This window comes from Symphalangus syndactylus, chromosome 5, assembly GCF_028878055.3.
Source record: "Symphalangus syndactylus isolate Jambi chromosome 5, NHGRI_mSymSyn1-v2.1_pri, whole genome shotgun sequence".
Classification (NCBI taxonomy): Eukaryota; Metazoa; Chordata; class Mammalia; order Primates; family Hylobatidae; genus Symphalangus; species Symphalangus syndactylus.
The window spans coordinates 122,743,145-122,757,578 of record NC_072427.2 but is presented as its reverse complement, the minus strand read 5'-3'; the positions used below and the strand labels follow the sequence as shown (position 1 = coordinate 122,757,578).

General features: G+C 38.2%; 1 protein-coding gene across 9 annotated transcripts in view; it reads right to left on the bottom strand.

The window, feature by feature from the left end:
- The window catches only part of ATP8B4 (ATPase phospholipid transporting 8B4 (putative)), a 319,170-nt gene that overhangs the window by 151,384 nt on the left and 153,352 nt on the right, over window positions 1-14,434 (bottom strand). For all 9 annotated transcript variants that reach the window (XM_055279071.2, XM_055279077.2, XM_055279072.2 and 6 more), the window contains 2 exons: window positions 6,458-6,528; window positions 2,344-2,426 (listed from right to left, as the gene is read on the bottom strand). In XM_055279071.2, coding sequence (XP_055135046.2) covers window positions 2,344-2,426; window positions 6,458-6,528 — 154 coding nt within the window. The remainder of the gene's footprint in view (window positions 1-2,343; window positions 2,427-6,457; window positions 6,529-14,434) is intronic.

The window sequence follows — 14,434 nt, the reverse complement described above, 5'->3', positions numbered from 1 at the left end:
CAGTCTTTTTACGTTAGGCCTTTCCTTTGCCCTCCCATGTCTTTTTGGGGCCTGATGCTAGTCTTCCTCTTGGCCCCCCAATGGAATTTGTAACCATTTATTTATTCATCCAGCAGGGATTTATGGAGTACCTACTATGTGCTAGATGTTGTTCTAGAAGCTTGGCGTACATCAGTGAATAAAACAAAGATCCTTGTGTAGCTTACACTGAAGCAGATAAAGATAGATAATAAATAACTAACGTTAAAAATAAATGAATTATCCAGTATGCCAGATAGTGCTAAGTGCTACAAGAAGAAGAAAAAGCCAAGCAGCGTATGGTGGATTGAAAGTATAAGGAGTCATGCTGAAGAGAGGGATGCTTAGCCCCAGTCCTGCAATTCCATGTAAGAAATCCACCTAATCCAGCCTGGCTCCTTATGCATTATCCTGGCATCGACTTACATGGCCATGATTCTTGGAGGGTGTGGTAGAGACAGTTAATGCTCAACAAGTATTCATATTTGTTATTTCCTAGCCTCCCTTGCAGTTAAGTCAGGGCCAGATGACAATGTTAGCCAATGAACTATAGGAGGAAGAAGAATTTAAAAACCACTGTGTCTCTTTCGTCTTACCCTTAGCCCGATGCAGTGATCTCAGATGCCATTAGTCCAGATACTGTGGCTCCGTGATGGAGAAGGCCACCCAACCCACTCAGAATGTGACATGAGCAAGAATAACTCTTTACTGTGTTTATGCCACTAAGATTGCAGGGTTGTTTATAACTGCATCATAGTGTAGCCTATTTGGGCAAGCATCTAGGAAAGAATGGGACCTAAATAATTGTTAACAATCATGTTCTGCTTTTTGATGGTTAACAACACTAAAAATCATGAATTTCTACCTCCTCATAGATCAATAGAGGTATAAAGGTACAATTCTGCCAGGAAAGAAATGAGTAATTTATTTAGGTGGCCCTTTTGGGACTCATAAATATTCAATGAGGTATTTTAAGCAAGTATTTTGATTCATGAACACAATTTACTTTTCTTGGATTCACATAACAGTAAAATTTCATTGAAAAAATTACTTAGTAGAAAATGTGTAATTTGTTTTATTCCAATCAAAATATTTCTTGGACCATTCAGTTTCCTGGCTACTCCCTGACTTAAATCTCAATTTGGAGGAATTTTTTTTTTCTATAAACATCTGTTATAAAAGCACTCATTTAAGAGAGATTAAAATATTAACAGAATCCAGACAGTTTACAAGCAACTGCAAAGCACAGGCAATAGGAGCTTTAAGCTCTGCACTGGAGAAACTTTACAATATAAACTTGCCTGTGCTTTAACTCATGTGATTCTGCTAAGACCCTTGTCCATGTTTTCCCTAAGTGGATCCCCCAAAAACACATTTTGGAAGATTGTCTCAAACTCATGAAAATCCATTAGTAAATAAAGCCAATCTGTATGGATATACTAATATTCTGGGCCAGACTGACAAGTGGGTAAAGCAGGAGACCATTGAGGAGTGAAAGGGAGACTCCAGAGATTCTCTCTGCAGCCTATTATGGTGCCTAAAATCCTACAATCAGTGTCTCTTTCGTTTGACTCTTGAAGTATTGTGTTTCTCTGTGGTATCTTAATCATAAATGCAGATATCCTTAGAATTCACAACATCTGGAGGTTGTTCCATGACTACTTAAGAATAACTTTAACAGAATAGAACAAGATATAGGTAGAAAAGGAGAGGCAAGAGAGATTATACTGAAGATTGGGGACCAGCTGAATGGTATGAAGATGGAAATACTAAAACCATGGTCTAAAATAAAAGTCAACAGATGACCAACTGATTAATAAATCAGAATATTCTTCTTGAACACCTAATATCTTCAGGACATTATGCCAAGCGCCGTGCAAGGTACAGAAATACATGAGGCAGGATGACTGTCTTCATGAGGTTTGAGGTCTACTAGTTAGACTTTGTTATGGAGCCAGGAAATGGATGGGTGGTTAGACCTAGAGCTAGAAATACAAGGGTGGCCAATATTTCTCCTCAGCAAGTCTGTATATGGCTCCAGCGAGGCCAACATCAGGCAAGTAAAGGGTATTACGGGATTGAAGTAAATGATATCTAAAGAGGAAACAAGCATGAAATGAACGATAAACTGATAAAGCCATTCTCTCCTTGGCAAACATTTTTACTCTTTTTAGCGTGAGAAGAAATTACAGGCTTTGATGCCTGGAGAATTTTATGTCCTTCCACCAAATAAAAAGAAACAAAAATTGGATCTCCCATAATTAGTTTATTGCATTACTTTTTGGGTTTGAGATTTTTGTTTGTTTATCTGTTTAAAACACTTACCATCAAATCTTGCAAGTTTGCTGATATCTGCTCCAAGTTCTGAAGTAACTGATAGTGCATGGCGGACTTTTAGGTTCGTTTCCCTGTGAAATTATTGACATGACATGAATTTTTATACGAAACAGCCCAACAGCATCCTACCAAAGCAATCAGGTGGGTGTAGTACATGCAAAGCCAAACCCAAGAGATCCAAGAAACTCTCCTTTGAATGTCATTCACACTTCGCTCACTGTTTCAGGAAAGTGGGCAGGGCTTCTTGGACTCCTAAGAGCTGGCATTCTACCCATGGCACATCTTTATAGCAACACACTGATCTGTTTTGCAGTTTGAAAGAACAGAGGACATAACAAATATGGTTTCATTTGAACCTACTCAGACATCATGCATGAGTTACAAAACACATTCAGAATAGGAACACAGTTGCCAAATAAAGGAGGCTAATATCACTCCAGAGTCTACTATCTACATAGGAGTTTTACTTGCAAAAGATGGTCATGACTAATTTCACAGCAGCTGAAATTTAAATGGGAAAAGGAATACAGCTTTCATTTTCTTGGAGAATCAATCCAAGAAACCCGTAAGTCTAAAATAGACAACCTAGACAAGCTCAGCCAGTCACAGTGAGTTGGGCGTCTTCTTATAGGTGAGACCACACATATTTTGGACAGATGGCTCTCTGATATTCATAAATGGCCAGCAGTTAAGATTCTATGGCCATCACTTACGTCTTGTTTTAAGGGCTTGGCATCCCAGTTTTTTCACTGAATTCAGCCTAATTCTTATACTGTAGCTGAAGATCAGCTATCAGAGTTCTATCTTTTATGGAAATGTTTAGTGGTACTTTCATTCAGTCAACAAATATTGATTAAATACATACCCCCAGTCACCCAAGATACTCAATGCTGCCCCAAGAGGATTACGATCCCCTTGGGGAAAACAAGTGGTAGGTAAAAAAGCAAACATCACTGTGTGGAATTTTATGCAAACCCATGAAATAACTCATTTTAGACAGCCAAAAAGCAGGTACCTAAGAAGGCATCCAATCTTAACCTTCCATAAATGAATTTCACAATGATGTAGGACAATATGAGCCCAACTCAAGGAATACCCATTGCTAAAATAGCTTTCTTCAGGAAAGACTAAGTTGGATGTATAATTCAAGCTAGTTTGTTTAAAGGTAATCTTATTAATCAAAACCTGCTGATTCCTAGGAGGCAGAGATGAGTAGGAATTGAGATAGTCAAGAACTTCATAGATGAAGCAAAAATTGAGCTGGGCTTGACGGACAAGAGTGAGATAAGTGGTATAGAGGCTAAAGGGTAAACATGTCCACCCACTTAAACAACTGTTCAAATAACTGAAATAGTCACATCAAAAAAGCCAGATGGCCCTAGTTCTTTAGCCCTAATCTATGTCATGTCATTTATCAAAGTTTATCATCATTTTGAACTACTTCCTCAGGATCCCTTCCACTATTTCACTTCTACCTTCAAATGTGAAAAACAAAAGAGGAAGAATAATCACACATAGGCCTTCTTGATACTTTTAAAAAGTATTTTTCAAGACTCCTGATTAATGCCTTCATTGTCATTCCACACTCTTGCTTAATCTGCCTGAGTATCTTGATAAACTTCAAAGTGATTTTCAGCATAAGAAACAATACCAAAAGATGCTGTGTACCCCTTATTCAGAATTGCATCTTACTACAGTTTCACATCTTGCAAAATATAGTATAATATCACAATCAAAATACTGATATTGAAATAGTTAAGATACAGAACATTTCTATCACTATGGGATCCCTCATGTTCACCTGCTCCATAGCTGTCTTTCCCACCCCATCTTAACACCTGGCAACTACTAATCTGTTCTCTATTTCCACGATTTTGCCTTTTCAAAAGGCAAAATTTTATAAACAGTATTATACTATATGTGACCTTTGGGATTGGCTATTTTTAGTCAGTATAATTCTCTGAAGATTCATCCAGAGTGTTACATGTATCAGTAGTTCACTCATTTTTATTGCTAAGTAGTATTCCATGGTATGGACGTACCACAATTTATTCAACCATTGACTTATTGAAGGATATTCAAGTTGTTTCCATTTCTGGATGTTATGAATAAATCCACCATAAACATTCATGTACAGGTATTTGTACAAACATGTCTTCGTTTCTCTGGGATAAATGCCCAGGGGTGAAATTGTTGGGTTGTATGTTAACTGCATGTTCAGTTCTTAAGAAACTACAAAACCATTTTCCAGAGTGATTGTAGCAGGTTACATTCCTACCCACAATGTATGAATGATCCTGTTTCCCTACTTCCTTGCTAGCATTTGGAGTTGTCACTCTTTTTCATTTTAGCCATTCTGATAGGTCTATAGTGAGATCTCATTGTAGTTTTAGCTTGTATTTCCTCAGTAGTTAATGATGTTGGGCATCTTTTCATGTGCTTATTTGCCATTTGTATGTCCTCTTTGGTGAAATGTCTCTTTAGGATATTTGCCTGTTTTCAAATGGGATGGTTTTTTTTTTTACTATTGAGTTTTAAGAAGTTTTTTAAAAATATATTCAAGGTACAAGTCCCTGGTCAAATAGATGCTTTACAAATATTTTCTTCCAGTCTGTTTAAGTCCTCCTAACAGGGACTTCTGTGGAATAAAAATTTTTAATTTCATGAAGTCCAGTTTATCAAAGTTTTCCTTTTATGGATTATGTTTTCTGTGTCAAGTCTAAGAATCTGACCAGCCAGCTCTAGGTTTCAAAGATTTCCTCCTATTTTTTTCCTCAAAGCTTTTTATACTTTACATTTAAAATCAATTCTGTAATACTTATAGAGCTATTCAAATCATCTATTTCACATTAAGTGTATAGTCTGTTTTTCTGAGAAAGTGGTCCATTTCTTCTAAATTGTCAAATTTATGTGTGCGCAGTTGTTTGTAGTATTTCTTTTTTACCTTTATAATGTCTGCAGGATCTACACCAAATTGCCATGGTTCATGCATAATATTGCTAATTTGTGTCTTTTTTTTTCTTTTATCAGTATTCTTAGAGGTTTGTCACTTGTATTGATGTTTCCAAAGAACTAGCTCTGTGTCATTGATTTTCTTTTTTGTTTGTTTGTTTTCAAGTCTATTTATTTCTGCTCTTATCTTATTAGCTCCTTCCTTCTGCTTCTTTTGGGCTTATTTTGCTGTTTTCTAGGTTTTTTAGATGAATGATGAGATTATTTGAGAATTTTTCTCTTTTCAAATGTATGCCATAAATGTTCCTCTCAGAACTATTTCAGTTGCGTTTAAACTGTTCTGCCCAAAGTAGGGTCCCAAAGACTAAAGCACTATTTGAATAGCTCAATATGGCAATAATAGTCTATGGAGTTAAAACCATGGACTCCGCTGTCAGACTGCCAGGTTCGAGTCCTGACTTCACTCTTCAGATGCTTTGGACAAATTACCTAGGCTCTCTAAGCCTTGATTTCATTGCCTGTACAATAGGGCATAATTATATACTACCTACATCAGGATTAAATGATAAATTCCATCTAAAGAATGCAAATACATAGTGTCATTAAAATGTAAGCATTCAATAAATGTTTTTATGCCAGACAAATTAAATCCTCTGAAACAGAACTGCTATATGATCTATAACTAAATTCTAAATTAATATCAACATCAAAACTACATCATACTCTGTTTCTCTCTTCTTTTTCTGTGTCTTCATTTGACACAGTTCCAAAAGGTTGCCTTTTAAAGTAACATCAGTCCCTCCTTCCCTCCTCAGGGAATCTTGATCTCTACCCCTCTCATTTTCCCTGTAAAATCACTTGAAATCAAAACAAGCAAAAACTTTAAAAAAAAAAAATCTAAGGAATCTTACTGAAGATTCTCTGTGTAAAGTTATTCCTGTATATAAGTTTCGCTCAGTGTTTCTGCAAGAAAATAAATTTAAGAGAAAAGACAGTTTCAAAATTACTGCAGAGTAATTAACTATAGACCTTGCAATGTAAATCCTATGTCTCCCAAGAAGATACTGAACAAGGTTAAGTCTTATCTCTAAAGACATTACTTTTAAATAAATTAAAAACCAACTGAATTATTCTAATTTTAATAACTTACCCATCAAGCTCAGCAGTTTCAACGTAACAGAGACCATGTGGCTCACTACTTGATAGGAGAAGTAAATCAGCCTATTTTCAAAAATCATGACAAAAGAACACTTGAGAAGTTAGACTGGTTGAAAGTCTTCTACAGTGTATCACCTCTTGACTACTAACGAGCCAACAGAGCCTTAGAAACAAAGCAAAAGAAGTGAGATCCTGTTCTACCTCTATGTCATATGCCCTGAACCAAACCCTCCCTCTTCCCTGCTTCTCCTTTATATGCCCCTTGACTATCACAACATAAGCAAGGAAAGGAGCTATCATATGAATTAATAGCCACTTGATTCACCTTTTTTGAATGAAACATATAAATTCTATTTTCTTGCTTTGATAATTACTGACATAAAACTCTCTCCAATAAATAATTGGAAATATATGCACAAACTTTAATTACCTAGTGTCATCAGTTAAAAGCAGGGAGCAGGCAAAGGAGATGGGGAAAAGACAGAAGGGAAATAGATGGAGGAAACTAAAAAAAATAAAATAAAAATAAGAGGGGCAGGGAAGTTAAGAAAGAGATAAAGATGGAAAGAAAAAAGTACAAGATGGTATGGAGTAAGAAAGAGGAGAGCTAAGATAAAGTAGGGACTAAGGAAAAGACACAGAGGAGAAAATGTAGTCAAAGGCAGTGGGAAAAAGTCAGAGACTGAGTAGTTTGGGTTTTTCAGAGATAAACAGTTCTATTCTGATGTCCAATTGAGCTTTGCATATCACCTATCACAATTCAGTTTTAGAATCCTGGTAGCTCTCTAAATTGGCAAAGTGCTTATCGATTTTATTTCAAATTTCTAAACTTATTTTAAAAATAAGTGTTTTTATAAAATTTTGAAGGGTCTGAATGTCTAAAAAGAATTGGCTTAAATTTTAGCAATTTAGTTTGAGACATTAGCCTAACAATTTTCTAGCTATGTCTGAATGTATGATTGGCATTCCAAATCTGTGACATTTTCTTACCTTTATTTTTAAAAATATTAGAATTGCTTTGTTCTTGAATCTTGGGGGTTAAATTTAGAATCAATTTACTTTCTTGATTGTCTCAAGCTTTTAAATTTGCAACTCAAAAATAGGGTGTGTGTGCGTGTGTGTGTGTCGTCGGGGGGTGGGGTTTGTCTAAACTGGGATAAAACAGAGCTGGGGAAATATACCCTGTGACAGCCCCTAAAGGAATAAGTGGGTTTGCATTACCAAGGCTCTTACACAACTCTGAATCAAAGAGCCACAGAAGCTTGTCGAGGCAGAAATTTTCTGACTTGTCACACTGTGAACAGAGCAAAGCCACATAAAGAAAGTGATGCCGCTCTTAGGCCAAAAACTACCCATCCTGATTTTAAAGGGAAAAAAAATTTTTTTGAAAATTCACCTTGATCTTATTTCCCACATTTAAATTTCAATGCATAAAAGCAGGCACAAGGCACTAAACAGCAATAGAGCTTAACAGTCAGTCTGTGGGCCTGCACCTCTCTTCCCCTGAGCTTAAAAGGCTCATTTTAAACAAAATCCAAAATTCTCTAATCCTAAGAATCTGTGATTGAATATAGAGAAAGATGCCTATTTGTACCCAGGGCTGCTTTTCTTTGGAACTCGAATCCAGTGTTACTGTTGAAGACTGGGCGGGGCTGCATTGACACTCACACCATGGTAAACAAGGGGTGGAGTCCCTGCACACAGCTGGCTAGGAACATGTGACTGAGGCGCCACTGCCATCTGGCGGTCAGATTCTCTCCTGAGCAGTGACCCAGCTTCCCACAGGCTGACCCCCACAGGTTCCAGGCTAACTGTTCCTGCTCCCTGTACTCTCCAGGACCAAGACGCCTACCTTCCCCACCTCTGCCCGTCTCCCCAGTTACCACCTTTTTCTTTGATGTTCTCTGAACCTTCCTCCTGCTTTCCTACTTCTTGATCGCCGTGCTGGACTCCCTTCATCCATCCTCCCTTCTCCCTGTCCCTCTGCTGAGGCCTCCTGTTCCCTTTTGTTAACCTCGTCCTTCAAGGCATTAATTCATCGTGGTTGAGGAGGGAGTGTGAAGGGAAGGCCCAGCAGGGCCAGGAGGGTAAGCGGTCAATGCGCTCATCGTCATGCGGGCAGGCCTATTTTCTAGTGCACTCAGTCATAATTCTGAAAAGGAAAGGGCAGGAGAGCTGCAGAAAAAGCCCTGCTCATCCCTTGTCACCCGTTTGCCAGAGGTGCTGTGCCAGGAGTGGAGCAACACATGGATTTTGGGGCCCACCTTCCCCAGGACTCTAAGTCTCACAGCAGGCCTCTTCGAGCTGACTCCTCCAGTAAATCCTCCAGGGACCCAATTCCTAGTTGATCCAGAAACTTGTGTTCCAGGTGTAGGTGTTTATGATTCCAAATAATGTAGCTGATATTTAGTGAGGGTTTACTATGTGCCCAGCACCATCCTAAGAGCTTCACATGCGCTATTTTATTTAACGTTCACAGAAATCCTGTAGCGCAGGTCCTATTGTTATCTCCACTTTACAGATGAGCAAAGTAAGGCCCAGAGGGGTTCTGTAACTTCCTCAAGGCCACACAGCAAGTGGAGGAGCCAGGATTTGAATCTGGGCAGTATGAGGCATATACTGCAAGGGATATCAAAATGAGTAAAAACCTCTTTGCTTCAAGGATTTGTGTAATTTAATAAAGGCAGAATATAAGGGTTCTAAGAGGCTCATTAACAAAATGCTATGAAAGGAGGGCAAATGAGAATGCAATGTTGGGTTGGTAGTTGAGGAAGGGTATCATGGAAGATTCTAGATGCCGTGAAAGGAGGTCCCCAAGGCAGAATGACTAGCAGGAGTAAAAAAGAGGAAAGGAAAAGCATGAATATCCGAACTCACAGGTGGGCCAGGATATCATTAATTCCGATCAGAACCACCTATCATATGCCCCATATTTTCTTTTGTGAATTATTAGTGCCTTTTCTCCTTGCTCTGCCAGGAGAGGCTCTGCTATGTCCTCCATGAAGGAACCGGTGTTTTCCAACACAACGCCACTTCCCCAACTTCCATGGGCAACAGAAAACAAATATTCCCATCAGAGGGAATCTGAAAAGAATGCACTGAACATATTTGGGTCCTCAGAGCCAAAGACATTGTCCTCATGGGTTTATTAGGCATAATTAATGTTTGTTGAGTTAAAGAAGAAAGTAAAATGTAAAGCAATGATGACACCTTCAAGCTATAGAATTCTTTAAGGATTTATAAAACCCTCTCTCATAATTGTGTCGTTTCACTCTCTCAACAACCCTGTGAGTGGGTAATATTATTCCCATTGTATGGAGGAGGAACCCGGGAGGTCATATCTGGCCCAGGAGTGAGGGAGGAATAGACTTAACCACACCCACCAGAAGAACTAAATTAATTAACTCATGTAAAGCCCATGGCCCTTCCAAAGTCATTCAGGAACCCAAGGGCCCAAGAGGCTTAACACAATCCTCATGGAACACGCGTATAGCTTAAATTGCAGAGCTGGAACTAGAATTTAGAACTTCTGATCCCAAAATGTATGCTCTTTTCCTCTGGTGGGCTACTAAATCACCGGAACACAACTACGAAAAACAGAAAGTATTTCACTTTGTTTTATGTTTTGTTTTGCTTTGTTGGTGTTCAAAAATCAAAACTACAATGGTGAAAGAATATTTGGATTGTGGCTCCATGACCTGATGGAAAGATAAATTTGTAGAATTAAGTTGAACACTTTTGGATCTCCTTTTATTTTTTAGGCCATTCTCACACATAGAGTTCTTCATCTTCTCTATCATCTACAACATTATCTTTTAATCCAAAAATAAAAATAAAAAAACAAAATAGCTCATGTATTGAGTCAAAAAACGAGAATGAGATCCTAAAAATGAAGTTTGTATGGTAATAGGTAACATTTGTATTTAAAATTTAAATTTCAGGTCCAATAAATGCATATTGATTACTAATATGTACTAGATAGATCATTGTTTTTCTAATTACAGTGATTTGAGAAGAATAAGAAAAAGATGGTGATAAAGAAGAGAAGGAAGGCTGAGAATAATAATGGACATCATAAAATTTATTAACAGGCAGGCTGTTCCTCTAGTCAAAAAAAAAAAATCCTTGCCTGAATATTTTACCCCCACTTTCTACTGTCATATAAACATGACAAATAGATATATATCAGAGAGACAGACAGACAGAAAGAGATAGAAAGATAGAGATGGTTTATTTACAGAAAACAGGTTGGAACAACAAGCAACTCTGACGTGAAGTTATAAAACTGAAAAGAGCAATGAGGGCAATGAGACCACAAAAAAAAAAAAAAAAGAAAGAAAGAAAAAAAAAAAGGCCTCTCTGGAAGTGTGTCCAAGATAGGTGTTGAAAAAGAATAGATGAAATTCCCTGATGAGTCAAGAAAGAGAAAAAGCCTACCCCAGTCACGCCTGGAGTTTAGGTCAAATTAATCTTTCTAGCCCTATCATTTCTAAAGAATAAAATTGTCAATTCCTGTATCAGAAGAATGCCTTGGTTTTAAAACAACAATTCTATGAATGCCTTTTTGTGGAGGGAAAGGAAGGACTTTTCAAACAAGCTAAACAACTCAATTCTAGTAATGTTCAAATATGCTCATGCCCAGTAAGGATTTTATTTCTACCATCAGCTAAGAAAAGTGAAACAACACAAGAGCATTGCTGTCCAGTGAAGGAGAAAGGTACGCCTGGCTCCCACGGTCTGAGTTCCGGTGGTATCAGGAGCTCTGCAGTATGTTTTTCTAACAAAATTTATTTGGTTCTTCTAATGCAAGTCAGACTCCTTGTGGTATCTGAATTATACTGTGCATTTTTCCTGGTCCCTCCAAAAAATGAGGAATTCTGGCAATTCAGCCCAAAAGTATTCTTGAATTTTAAAATGTATATACAAATGCAGAACAAGGGAGTTACCTACATTAAAAAAAAAAAAAAAAAAAAGGTAAGTAACTTCTGAATATGCCAGCTAATTGGCAATCGCTGGTGAGCTTTTTTCCTTACTTAAAATTTACTGATAAACTGACATAAATCAGGTTGCAAATTCTAAGTTTGAACAGCTAGAAGTTATGCATCTGCACTGGGCACAACATGTTTTCTGATCACTTGGCTTCCAGCATCCAAGCCCAGAGCCCCTAACTCTGGTAGCCCAGACTCAAGTCAATGAGGATGACTGTTCCAATGGAGTCAGGAACAGCAAATGGTAGTGGTTAGAAGTGGGGGCACTTGAGCTACATTGCATAGACTGAACTCCTGAATGTCCCATTGGCAAGCTATTTGACGGCACTGTGCCTCTGTTTTCTCATCTGTAAAGTGAGAGCAATAAGGATACTACATAACCTGCCCTTACTGGGCTAATGTGAGGATTAAATGAGTTCATCACATGAAGTGCTTGTTAATATTGTCTGGCATGTGGCACATGGCCAATAAATGCTAGCAATTGTTTTCATGACCTTCATGACCTGGTTTCCCCCAAATCTACTTCAGTATAACTCCTAAGTGGGTCTCTTTCAGGGGCCCATAAGTTTTGCCCCCCCGAATATAAGCTCTCTGAAGCCCCCGCCAGCTGATACCAGGGTGCAGGGAGATATATTAGTACTCCTAAGTGATTCCAATGGTTCACCTAAAAAAAATTTTCTTGCCCTTGAAAATGGTTTTGTAGGTGCTGAGTAGATAGACGTGGAAAAACTTTGAACAAAATTACCTAATCAAGAGGTTCGGTGAGGTGGATTTGAAGGACTCCCATCCTCGGTTATCCAAAGATTAGGCCAACAGAACTACATTTGTAGGAGTCAGAGAACAATGGAGATAAAAATATCTTTTTTTGATAAAGCTGTTATTATTGATAAAGACAAGGCTTTAGGTCTGTGGCCCAAATGGGCTTCACTCCTGTTAGACAAACTCATCGAGCCACAGATGCCAGAAGCTCTAAGTTGCCCTGGCCCTCCCAATACCCCCACCACATGGATTTGCTTCTGTAAAATTGATAGCGTGGAAGAGCAGAGCAGAACAGACTCTCTGCACACAGGTGCAGCTCAAAGAGAACAAGAATTAAGGAAGCATCACCTAGGTCATGTGCACCATTCCCAGCTCCCAAACTCACCAATCAGAGAAGTCACTCCTAGGAGAGCGGAGTAAGCAACTGGATGAAAGACACTTAGAGTGTTATTTTGGTGCTGTCCCTCCAAATGATAACAGGAGGAAGAGTGGAAAATAAGCATTCTCACCCCATCATGGGAACCACCATAAAAGGCCACATCTGTGTCTAATACAGTAGCCACAAATCACATGTAGCTATTTAAATCTAAATTAATTAAAATTCAAAATTCTGCTCTTCAATTGCATTTGTGCTTGCCTTCTGTATTTCATTTCATTGAAGCTTTTGCAATAGCAAGTAAGCACACATACCATAATATAGAAAATATAACCAAATTAAAAACAAAGACCAAGGAAAATACAAATTCAAATATAAAGGCTAGAGGGCCAGTTGGAGCCTAGATATGCTGGCCATGAGGCACCATAGAGTTAAAAGCTTTGAGACATAGATTTGACTGCTGCATTTCTGGACCCACTCCTAAAAATGTGATAAATCAGTACACTATGGCGTTAGTAAACAAGTGAGTCCAGTCTGATGTTCACCCTTGTTAGAGCACGTTCATGGGTCTCCTAACACTCATTGTTTTTACTGAATACCTGAAGTAAAAACATACCTAGCATTGCCCCTGAAATATTCTATTCCAAATAAAATGATAGTTAAGTGTGTGGCATATATCAGTTTATGCTAATTCCTCAATAATCTGACACTATCTAGCTGAAGTCATTGCCAAAAACATTTGAATGCACACATCTTAGAATTCCACATGTCCCTTTTTTATAAGTTAAGGTTATCCACTTAGAAGCACCAAAACTCTTTCATTGTAATCATTTTAATTGAGAGTAGAACTCGAATGAGTTGCCTGGAGCCCTTTCTTCTTAGACAAAGAACCCTGAATATATGTGATCTTTAATTAGGGCAGATACTGTTTACTGGTATCCCATTGATCCAGAACATCTGAATTTTTGTAAATTTATATCTACTTTTCTTTTTTTTTCCTGTCTTCTTTCTTACAAAGACCAACACTTAATTATTCAGCCAACATTTACCAAATGCCCCTGTTGATGGAACATGGCACCAAGTGTTGGAGAACAGGCAAATCAATAGGCGCTTTGCCTGCAAGAATCGTATAGTCTAGTGTCAGCTGAGACAGAGAATCACAGCATGGAATGGATTTTTGAGATCCTATAGTGGTCTAGCATCTTATTTGACACATGGACAAACCAAAGGCAAAGAAGATAAAGTCTTTACTGTCACTGAAAGAATGAAGCAAAGCCTCAGTTCTCACCCAGTTCCCCATCTAGTGCCCTTACACTGGAGCTACCTCGATTCTACGCACAGAGTATGTTCTAACAGACACCACCTTCCAGGGTATTATTCCTAATCTTTAATGGGCTGAAAAATAAGATGGATAAGCAAATTTAAATTGTGGCTTAAATAAAAGTAAATAGATTGCGAGTGAGAACCTGGCAAACTGTTCTACTTATAAGGAGCTTAACCAGAGTGGACTTTGAGACCTCTGTTCTGGCTGCCGACACCTTTTTGTTTATTTTTGGTTCCCAGCTATTTTCCAAAGCATTGTGGTTACCAGAGAAATAAGCACTTCTCTGCTTAAAGTGTGAACTCTTTTGTGAATGGCCTGTCTACTGAATAGTCTCCTTAGTGTGGGTTGTTCTGGAGAATTCAGTATACACAGATGGTGCACTAATGAAAGAAGACTGTTGCTGAAAGTGAATGTTTAGGACTCTTAACTGAGCTGTTGTTCTTGTAAATAACTCTTGGGGCCATATTTTTTCCCCTGTGGTAAAATGTCTCAACTTGATACACAAAATAGCACTCAACACAA